Source organism: Nematolebias whitei, chromosome 6 (assembly GCF_014905685.2).
Source record: "Nematolebias whitei isolate Nwh7 chromosome 6, NemWhi1, whole genome shotgun sequence".
NCBI lineage: Eukaryota > Metazoa > Chordata > Actinopteri > Cyprinodontiformes > Rivulidae > Nematolebias > Nematolebias whitei.
The window spans coordinates 45,619,640-45,631,026 of record NC_056503.1 but is presented as its reverse complement, the minus strand read 5'-3'; the positions used below and the strand labels follow the sequence as shown (position 1 = coordinate 45,631,026).

At 43.9% G+C, this 11,387-nt stretch overlaps 2 protein-coding genes across 2 annotated transcripts in view; one reads left to right on the top strand and one right to left on the bottom strand.

The window, feature by feature from the left end:
- Positions 1 to 422, bottom strand: part of LOC119411401 (integrin-linked kinase-associated serine/threonine phosphatase) — a 3,703-nt gene extending 3,281 nt beyond the window's left edge. Inside the window, exon 1 of the mRNA XM_037678346.1 lies at positions 149 to 422. Within this exon, the coding sequence (XP_037534274.1) occupies positions 149 to 191 (43 nt within the window). The 5' untranslated portion in view covers positions 192 to 422. The remainder of the gene's footprint in view (positions 1 to 148) is intronic.
- Positions 423 to 881: 459 nt separating this feature from the next.
- Positions 882 to 11,387, top strand: part of LOC119410985 (latent-transforming growth factor beta-binding protein 1) — a 43,980-nt gene continuing 33,474 nt past the window's right edge. Inside the window, exons 1-3 of the mRNA XM_037677904.1 lie at positions 882 to 1,078; positions 3,746 to 3,825; positions 3,906 to 4,458. Coding sequence (XP_037533832.1) covers positions 882 to 1,078; positions 3,746 to 3,825; positions 3,906 to 4,458 — 830 coding nt within the window. The remainder of the gene's footprint in view (positions 1,079 to 3,745; positions 3,826 to 3,905; positions 4,459 to 11,387) is intronic.

The following is an 11,387-nucleotide window of genomic DNA, read 5'->3' as shown; positions in this document are numbered from 1 at the left end:
ATACTATATAAAGGTTGAATGGTAATCTTTATTCATCTGACTGCAGATTTAATGTTACAATCAGAATCTGGTTCTGTTCTCTGCCCCGTTTGGTGCTGCTATTAGCCTGGGTCTGCTCCGGTACCGTTAACCCTCCGAGCCCGCTCACCAGAGGTCTGTGTCGGTTCCGGCAGGTCGTCGAACAGGTCCATTATTCTACTGGGTCACCCCGACAGCTAACAGGCTAGCTAACCTGCGCTAACTTCCTGCTGCCCGCCGATTGTTTCTGTGTGCCGACCCGGTCCAGTTACGGGTTCAACCGGTACTGGATTCAGAACTGGTCAAAGTAGTCTGTGAATGTCCCGTTGGGCTAATTGGTTCAGTTCTGACACCGAGAAGCTGAAGGCGGGTAAAGAAAAGACGGTTAGCATGAAGCTAGCGGAAACTCTAAGGAGTTTCCGTTTGATCCTTTCAAAACAAAAGTAAGCAGCGCCGTGTTACGTCACTTCCGCCTCCAATGTGTTGCTTATGCTGGCGCGTGTGTGTGGGCGGGTGGCGGTAAATATCCATATTCATAAAGATTAATTAACAAAGTAGCAAATAAATATATAAATAAGAATGTGTGTTTGTGTGGAATTATTTGTTGTTTATTTTTTGTGTTTATTTTAATTCTTGAGCCTTTTTTTAACTTCACATTTACAGAAAATGGGTCAATCGGGTTCCTGGTTCAGGCCCCTAAGATCAGGTTTGCAGGCTATTTGGGGTCACTGGAAACTGCAGAAGGCCGGAGGTCCCACAGCAGCCGTGACCCTGAACGCCTCACAAGCTGCCATTGATCAGGCTGAGACCTGATCTTAGACCAGTGGATCCACCGGTCTGATGGTCTGTCTGACCCTGTCGCCATGCGGATCTGTCTCCTGTGGATCAGCTGGACCCTGTGGTTCTGCAGCGGAGCTCTGCAGCATCCTCAGCGGGAGGAGGGAGACCTGGAGCCCGGCGGGCGGAGGGAGGAGGTCCGGTTCAGACCCGGCAGACTTGCAGCTCTCCTGGGACCGGGGGACCGGGTGAAGTTCGGGACCCGGAGAGCAGCTCATAGTGGGTGAGAACCATTTTAGACTCAAAGGGACCAAATCTTTATGTTTCTTTATGTTAAGTATTTAAAAAGATAAACTAACCGATTTAACAGTTTTATTTCTAAACTTTATAAATTGTATTTTTTAATGTTTAATTTAAAGTAAACTAGATTTATTTTAATTTAATCCGTCCATTATCTTTACTCGCTTCTTCCGTTTTGGGTTTCGGGGGGGTCACTGTGAGAGATGGGGGACACCCTGGACAGGTCTCCAGTCCATCACAGGGACACATGGAGACAAACAACCATTCGCTCTCACACCTAGAGACAATTTAGAGTTACAATTAACATTTTGCTCTGTGCGGAAACCGGAGGACCCCGAGAAAACCAGGCCCTGGTCTGTGTGGTGTTGTGTTTATAAAGCTGTTTGGATCCGGTCTGCTGGATCTCCTGCTGCTACAATACAATCAGAACGCTGTAAGTAATGAATAAATCCTCTGCTGAGAGGCCCTGGCTCCCAGAACCAGACCAGTACCAGAACCACTTATAAACATCACAGTGATACACCCTGGGCCCACCATCACCCTGTACCACAAAGTCCTCATTCCAGTCCAGTGACATGGAAGAAAGTTGAAGCCAGAGACGACCCAGCGTCTGCACAGGATCGTTCCAGGACCAGATTTAACGCCCCCCTTTAGTTGTTCTGAGGTCCAGGCTGGTCTACAGAGGTGATCAGGTCTTTAGTTGTTCTGAGGTCCAGGCTGGTCTACAGAGATGATCAGGTCTTTAGTTGTTCTGAGGTCCAGGCTGGTCTACAGAGGTGATCAGGTCTTTAGTTGTTCTGAGGTCCAGGCTGTGAAAACAGCAGTTCGATCATGGGAAGTCTGACTTCCTGTGACCCACTGAACATCTGAATGAAGGTTCTGCTGTAGAGGTCAAACAGGACTGGGGTTTTTTTTTTACCATCGATGGTCGACTATGGGGAGATTTGAGTGATTTTGACGGTTTAGTTTGATGTTCTGCTGCCAACGGTCAGAGCTCAGTGTTCTTGATGGAGACACCTGGTTCTGATGGATTATTTTCTGGATTTGTCCAAACTAGCATGTTTGTCGGAGACTGCAGATTATCAGATAAATTATAATGAGGGTTCTGTGATATTCTCCTCGTCATCCATGACAGCAGGTATTTATCACCTGGACGCTTGGAAGCGGACCTGGTGGTGCTGCTAGCCCACAGCTCAGTGGTTCTGTTGAGTCGGGATGCTGGGCTGGTGGTTCTGCAGGATCAGAGAGGTTCTCTGAAACACTTCCTGTTTCACTCGGCTGAGAGGCGTCAGACTGCTGGAGCTCAGAACGTGGACCTCAGTCCGGTCCAGTCAGAATGCCGACTCAGCGTTTTCACTGTTGGGTTTTTTCTACGTCTCAGACTCGGCTCCAGACTTTGTGTCACTTCAGCTGTTCATGTATCAAAAGTTCGGCTCGTTCAGGGATGGTGCTGTCACTTTGTTGAAATTGGGTCATTTTTTTGGACTTCTTATGATTTTATATTTATATTTCACATTAAAAATGGCTTTTTAGTTGTTGTTTTTTTTTTTTAACCAACATTATTAACGCACTGGACTTAAAATCACACAAAAACATAAAATCCAAGGGGAAATGTTTTTAATACAACAACAATTATAACAAACCGTTTTTACAATAAACAGTAAATGTCATACACTTATGTACACATTATTTATTTATTTTATTTAAACCTTTATTTTACCAGGAAGAAATCCATTGAGATTATTAATCTGTTTTACAAGGATGTCCTGGACAATGTGCAAATATAAAAAATTTAAAAAAGTTATATAAACTACTTCCTTTGGAATGCAGGTGGGGGGTTTCTGTGCACAACAATGAGGCCTCACAACAAAAACAACATTTTTTTGTTGTTGTTTGTCTGAACCCAGACAGGGCACGTGCAGCTCTCTGGTTGACCACCTGGTGGCAGTGTTTGCCCTTCAGCCGGCCTTCGGTGGGTTTTGGTGTTCATGGACGGTTGTGACATGGGAATGTTCTCCTATCTCCTCTGGGGAACAACTTTTCCACAACATAAAGCCGTTAAGCAGCTCCACCATGAAGTCCTTGTGTGTCTTGGACTGCACCTGCTTCTACTGCAGGTCCAGGAAGCTGTGGATGCAATGTCCAGGAGGGGCTTCAACAAGGTCCTGAACGTCCAAGCAGCTTATTTGTGGGTTGACTAGTGTTGGATGAGCTGTTGTAAGCAACACGTCTCACAGTTCATGTCCATCTCTGTCCTCCACCTGTCAATTGCTGTCTCACCCTAAAATGCAGGATGGATGGTGCTGCCCATGTGTCCATCCTCTTCACAAACACAAGTGCTCCCTCTCTGGTCATCTTCCTGTCTCGCTCTTTTTGATGACAGTGTTTGTTCTCCTTCTGGGATGTGCTTTTCTGCTCTCCCTGTAGGTACCACCAGCTCCAAACCACATGTTGGTCAGGTCCTCAAACCGTTTGGGGCTGCTGTAAAAGTCGTCCATGTAATTGTGGAACCCAGTGCCGTACCTAGCAGCTGTCACCTTCAGCTCTCAGCGTTCACACATTCATCTTTCTTTAAATTACCTGATAATCAGTTTGTTTGTCACAAAGTTGCAGATGATTTACTGATAAAATCTGTGCTTCCTGTCTGCAGTCCTGGTGTCTGTGGAGACCGGTGTTGTGTCCAAAGAACTCTGTCTCCTGGACCAGGAGAAACCAGAAGAAGCTCCAAACGTGAGTAAGATGTTTCACTTCAGTCACAGCAGCTGCAGCGGCCATCTTTGATCAAATGACTGTTTTCTCTCCTTGTGCAGCCAGATGTTCTCATGCAGACAGATGTCCACTGACCAACAGATGTGTCTGTAGACAGCGTTTCCATGGTAACCGCTGCATGAAACTTCCTGTTGGAGAGCGCCGTGCGACGGCTCCACCAGTCGTGACTGCTCTACCTCCTTCTTCCACCACCACAACAGAACCAGTCAAGACCTGCATCAGACCTGAACCTGCAGAGTCAGATCCAAACCCGTCATCCATAGAAGACAAGGACCTCATGATTACAGACTCTGGCACCGTCAAATCTGAAAATCCTGAAGCTGAGACTGAAAACATCAAGTTGAACAGAGGTGTGTCCATGAAGGAGAACCGAGCCTCCTTAGAACATCTGGGAGTGACGAGTACTGACTCAGATATGGAGGAGCAAAGAACAGCCTCTGAGCACGTGATTCTGGACCCAGATCCTGGATCTAAAAGAGAAAACAAGACTCGATCCATTCCTGAGTCCCTGAAACTGAATCTAGGACTGAAAGAGGATGAACGTTGGACAAGTGGGACAAGGACGTGGGAGAAGAAGAAGAACCAGATACTGAGGTATTCGTCATCTCCTACTGCCCTTGGACCTCTCCTCTTTAGTTTCACATCTATGTCTCTGCTCTTTGTCTCCTCTCCTACTCACTGAGAGGAGTAAAGATTGTGTAGAGCTGCTGGAACATCTTCTTTCTCCTCTTCCTCAGTTTCTTCTTCTTTAGATTTTTTGTAGCAGAAGAGAAGACCTGAGTCTGAGGAGGACATATGTCCCTCGGTGTCTCAGAGTCTGATGTGGTGATTAATAAAACCAGGTTTCAATGACCAGCCCGACCCTGAATCAGAGTTCACAAGTCAAAGGTCAGAGGTGGAGGCTGACTGTAGGAACAGGTTCTGGATGGGTTCTGCATTGTTTTTTAACGTCTGTGGAGAAGTTTGTATTCAGACCTTCTGAAGCTTCTTCAGAAGTTTTCTTGATTTTTCTGGAGTTTTACTTCAGTTCTTGTTCCTGGACATTCCTTCTTTTGTCTTCCTCCAGTAAAGGAACCCCTCACATCACCCTGAGCTTTACCACCCTGCTGGTCCGGTCTGTGAGTTTAGGAGCCATGTTGTATCTGAATGAAGTCAGAGTTCCAAGCATTCCTCTGAAAATATTCAGAAATAAGGACTGAAACTGACAGAAAATTAAATCAAAGTCCAAAGAAAACCTCTGGCAGACCTTCAGAAGGGCTCATCTGTAAGACCAGTTCTGATTCTGGACTGAGAGTTTCAGGTTAATGAATCATAGGTGAGATGAATAAATTAAAAGTAGTGTTGGAGTCACACAAGTCCCTATAGTCGTCCATCTAATCACAGAGGACAGAAACTTGTCCATTTAAAATTGAGGGTGTTGAGATTTGTAGAGTTAATGAGATGAAATTTTTGGGTGTAATCATTGATGAACAGCTAACGTGGAAAAATCACATAAATTCTGTAAGAACAAAAATATCTAAATCTATTGCAGTACTATACAAAGTCAGGGAATTATTAAATGATAAAGCTCTGTACATGTTGTATAACACAATCATTGTTCCACATTTAATCTATTGCATTGATGTTTGGGGGAAAGTGTGTAAAACATTTACAAAACCTATTTTTATTTTACAGAAAAGAGCTGTAAGAATTATCACCAGAAAGCATTACAGTCACCCATCAAGCACATTATTTTATCAACTGAAGTTATTGAAGTTCCATGATTTGGTAGATTACAGTATTTTATCAGTTATGTATAGGGCTCAAAATCACACATTACCATTAAATATCCAAATAAATTTTGTTAAAAGACAAAGTTACAATCTTAAGGGGATAGAGATATTTGTCAAACCAAAATTCAGAACTAGTCTGAAGGGAAGGTCTACCTCAATCCAAGGAGTTGGATTGTGGAATGGTCTAGAGAGTGATGTGAAAAATGCCAAGTCAATGTGCACATTTAAGAAAAAGATCAAAACTGGATTGTTAAAAAAATATATATGAAGTAGCTTAGTGTGTGTTTTGTATTAGAATTAGAAAAATTAGAAAGTTATCCATTTTGTTCTGTTACTTGAAAATTATTATGATTAAAATAATTGTTTGAAAAAAGGGGCAGATATAATAAGATTTTTTTAAAAATCTTTTGTATCTTTTTTTTTATATTGTTATGGAATTGTTTTGTACTTTTTTTAAATGAATAAACTTTATACCATACCATAAACTTCCACATTTTGGACAGAAGACAGTTTTAAAGAAAAGAGAAACCAAAGAAAGATTTTAAACTCCCTCCCCTCTTTCTTTGTTTTTGTCTTCTTCCTGAGGGTCATTAGGGTCTCTATGCCCCCTCACTCCTGAGGGTCATTAGGGTCTTTATCACTCTACCCTCTCTCCCGATTAGAGTCTTTATCTCCTCCCCTCCACTTCCTTCTCAGGGTCATTAGGGTCTTCATCTCCCTCCACTCCCTTCTGAGAGTCAGTATGGTCTCTACCTCCCTCCTCTTCCTTCTGAGGGTCTTCCCTTCCCAGGGCCATTCAGGTCTTCGTCTTCCTCCCCTCCCTTCTGAGGGTCATTAGGTTCTCTCTCCCTCTCCTTCCTTCTGAGGCTTATTAGAGTCTTTAGCTCCCTCCCTTCCGTTCTGAGGGTCGTTCAGGTTTTTGTCTCCCTCCCCACACTTCTGAGAGTCATTAGGGTCTTCGTCTCCCTTCCCTCCCTTATGAGGGTAATTAGAGTGTTTGTCTCCCTCTGCTCTGTTCTGAGGGTCATTAGGGTCTTTATATTCCTTTCCTTCCCTCTGAGGGTCATTAGGGCCTTTGTTCACGTGGCTCTCAGATGTTTTGTTCACCTGCATGGAGGTGTGACAGAGGGGAAACTGCTCCATTGTAGGTTTCGGAAAGCTAAAATATGAGACCTCCTCCTCTGTTTAAAGTTGTCTTTTCTCTTTTGACGTAAATGCCTTCCTTCACCCCTCTCAAACCATGTGTCTTCTCTGTCCAAAACATGGACATTATGGTCCTCAGACGAGTGTCCAGCAGCATGTAGGGGTGACAGTGGTTTTGTGTTTGTTCTTCTCCCTGTTCTGTGATGTGTTTTTAGAGTTCTTTGCTGATCAGTTCCAGTCAGGATATCCACAAGTTTGGACAGATTATTTGATCTGTTTCTGTTCCTTTTCTACTGTTCTTGTGGGAACAAGTTTGGTCCTGGTGTAGAAATCTAACATCAGAGAGTTTGTGTTTCAGTGGGTGGTGAAAATCGATCAGAAGGTTCTGATTTTTGTGAGGTGGTTTCCTGTAAACTTCAATGGCAAGTCTTTATGCTTCAAATGAACCCACACTTCTTCTGATGTAGGCCTAAAAATTAAAAGTGAAGTGGCCTCAGAAAATACAAGAATGGTAAATGGTCTGTACTTATATAGCACCTTTCTATTTCATTAAGATACTCTAAGCACTTTACACAACAATCTGTGCCTTCATTTACCCATTAACACAGCACTCTACTAGATCTTTACAAAGTATAATCAGAGCTTTATCACATTCACACACTGATTGGACACACATCAGAGGCAGTGAGGGGTTCACTGTCTTGCTCAGGGACACTTCAACATGTGACTGGTGGTGGAATCGAACCCCCAACTCTTGCATTGGAGGACGACTGCTATAACCACTCAGCCACAGCCGCCCCCAACAAGAAGAAGGTTTCGGTGATGGTAGGACACCAGATGAGTTTGTTTTCTTCACTTGAATGTGTGGAATTATCAGAGCACTTTGTAGATGGATGTGTTGATGCACTCGGGCGACTGAAAGACCTCTGGAGAGTTCAGACTGGACAGTGTGGTTCCTTCTTCTAGTCTGACTTTAAGTCAGTGTGACGTTCTGTGGCTGGAACGTCTTGTTTAAATCTTTCCAGTCCAACCACTGCAGCTTCTCATGCCCGACAGTTTTATCTGTGTGATCCCGTCCACTTTAAGTGTTCTTATAAACAGCTCGGGTCTGTTCACAAACCAGCAGCTGTAAGGTTTGAGTTCAGACACACAATGGAGAGGAAAAGTAAACTAGAATCAGACTATGAGGCGTCCCTCTAAGCCAAACCTTATCGGTTCTGAACTCCCAACACATGAATGTGTTCCTCACAAAAGTTACAGACTTTAGAAATCTGTTTCAGTTAACGAGTCAAAGAAAAACAGAACAAAAGTGCAAAATGCATAAATAATGACTCATGGAAACGAAAATAAAACCCACTCTGAGAACCAAAAATAACTGAAGAGTTCAGGAGATTAAATGGGATCTTAAAAGAGGGGGGATTCCACAAACCGCTGTCTTTATTCCTAACAGAAACGAGACTGTTTTTTATTTTCTGCTGCACTGAGATCAGCTCTGTTTGCTCCATTAGTCATGTTTGTCCTCAGACTGAAAATATCTACAGATTTTAGAACATTTGCTCCCATCCAGCAGAGAAGATCCAGGACTCTTGAACAGCTAGAACCCTCCTTCAGACCAGAACGAGACAATATTCCCTCCCAAACCTCAGACAACAACTGGTCTCCTCAGTTCCTCCAAATTGTCCAACAACTGATCTCTTCAGGTCCTTCAAAAACTCAGAGTTCCCACCATACTTGCTAGACACTCTCCACTCCACAACTGCATTTAGATCCTGTCCATGGACACCACAAACAGGATCGAAGACAATGAAAAGCCTTAGGGAAGTCTAATCCAGAATGAGCTTTAGTTTGTGCTAATAATGCACACAGCTCCTACTTTGGTTATACAAGGACCAGATAGATCTCCCAAGCAGCCCTGGCACCCCAAACTACTGCAGCACCCTGCAACATATGCCTCGGGGTACACGGTCAGAAACCTTCATAAGATCCACAAAACACATGTAGACTGAAGAGTCAAACTGCTTAGAGCAACCCTGCAAGGGTGAAGGTCTGGTCCACTGTTTCATGACCCAGACAAAAGCCACACAGGTCCTCCTGAAGCCGAGGTTCAGCAGTCATTCATGGCCTACCTTCCAACACCCTGGAGTAAACTTTCCTAGGTAAGCAAGCTAAGTGTGATTCAACAATAGTTGGAACAGACTCTCAAGTCCCCATTCAAAGATAAAACAACTACCCAGTTTGCCACTTTGCTGATGTTGTCCCAGTCTTCCACGCAACATGGAAGAGACATTTCAACCATGACAGAGCAACAATACCTCGCCCAGAAAAGAGAAACTGGGGTACTCCCTTGGAGCTAGGCCTGTGAGGGAAGCTCACAGATGAGCACCTGATGGCTGAGCCTTGGCTCCTGGGGCATGGCCTGTCCAAGCATGAAAGAGTGTCAGAAGACCACCTCCACTAGGCCCTCCACCTGTGAAGAGGATCATCAAAATCTGGTAAGAAGTGAACCAGTGGGCAGACGAGAGAGGGTCCCTGGCCATGTAGACTGCTGGCAGTATAGACTATCTTCAATTTTCATAGGACAAAATATACTATACTATACTCCAGTTATTTTCAGATGGTCACCAGCAGTTTCTACCAATTTTCTCCCAAAGATGGGCATGGCCGTTTAAAGGAGAATGAAGTGAAATGACATTGCTTGGCTCTGATATCCTGTCAACTACCTAGCTGGCAAACAGTTTAGATTAGCATACATTATTGGGTTGTGGTCATTAAAAATGAAACATAGCATTTTAAATAAGATTCAATCAGTATGTTTAAATTTACTCTGTTTGTGTCATGATCAGCAGTCTCTGCCCCTTTATGCCTTTATCACTTCCTCTGTCCCCTGCCTCGCTCACAGCCCCTTCATGTCATGTTTTCTGCGCTGTCGTTCAGCCATGCCCCCCTCTGCACTTTCAGCTCATCAGCCCTGATTCACTTCACCTGTTTGACCTTATTTAAGAGCTCAACTTTCACTTGTCCTTTGCCAGATTATCACACCTCCCATGGTCCCTGATTTTCCAGCCATCATAGTTTTCTTGTTTCTTGCCTGAATCTCAAGCCTTGCCTTCTGGATTTCCGTTTTTGCCTGTTTCTCATCTGGTTTTGTTCTGCCTCTCTGATCATGGTAACAACCTCCTCTTCTGACCAAACGACTACGTCTCATGGATTACTTGGACTTATTTGAACTTGGACCACCTGTACCTGACCCTGTTTTGTCCCTCGGATCCCACTCTCAGATTTATCCCCTTCAAACCACGTTGTCACAGTACTCCTCTGCAGTTGCCCTGCTCCACTGCCGATGACTTCACCTCTGCAGTCTTTGACAGGTGACTCTCTCTCCACTCGCTTGTGAAGACTTGTCACCTCTACTAGATTCTCTCCCTTGCTGCAACTGCAATAATAAATAAAACTGTTTTCATTTTTTACTCTTGTGTCTGGTTATTTTGAATCAAAAACCTGGTTCCTGAAAATTTGCTTAACTGAAATGGACTTTAAAAAGTAGGGCTGCACCAATTGCAGTTTTCTGGCCGATCACTGATCACCGATTTCTAAAAAGTCTGACCTGCCGATACTGATTTTGTTTTATACTGTAAGTGACACTGTCAGGTGTTATAAGGTCACAATGCACCATCAATTTTCCAATATCATTTTATTATAAAACATACCCTTGAACAATATTCTAGAAACAAACTTGTTTTAACTGACCATGAGGTAGTGCTCTGAAATATAAATGAAGTTCAGACAATTTTTGTTAAAACTAAAAAAAATCTGTAAAATCAGTTTCTCATTGGCCGATTTCCGATTTTCCAAAATTAAGGAAATCGGGGCCCTATTAAAAAGGCCTGTTTGTTCTGACTTAGTTGGCACACTGTAATTTTGTTGTCAACCATCAGTCTGGTTCTTAGTCTTCTGTCCTCTGACCCAATGGGTGCAGATTTTTGTGCCCTTTGATGTAATACTTGGTGGTTCTTACTGGTTGTTTTCCTGTTCCCTTACCTGACGGTTGTTGGTTTCCTGTTCCCTGACCTAACAGTTGGTGTTTGATGTCATCTGACCTGACGGTTGGTGTTTGATGTCCTCTGACCTGATGGTTGGTCTTTGATGTCCTCTGACCTGATGGTTGTTGGTTTCCTGTTCTCTGACCTGATGGTTGTTGGTTTCCTGTTCCCTGACCTAACAGTTGGTGTTTGATGTCCTCTGACCTGATGGTTGTTTTTTGATGTTCTCTGACCTGACAGTTGTTGGTTTCCTGTTCCCTGACCTGACGGTTGGTCTTTGATGTCCTCTGACCTGATGGTTGTTGGTTTCCTGTTCCCTGACCTGATGGATGGTGTTTGGTGTCCTCTGACATGATGGATGGTGTTTGGTGTCCTCTGACCTGATGGATGGTGTTTGGTGTCCTCTGTCCTGATGGATGGTGTTTGGTGTCCTCTGACCTGATGGATGGTGTTTGGTGTCTCTGACCTGATGGATGGTGTTTGGTGTCCTCTGACCTGATGGATGGTGTTTGGTGTCCTCTGACCTGATGGATGGTGTTTGGTGTCCTCTGACCTGATGGATGGTGTT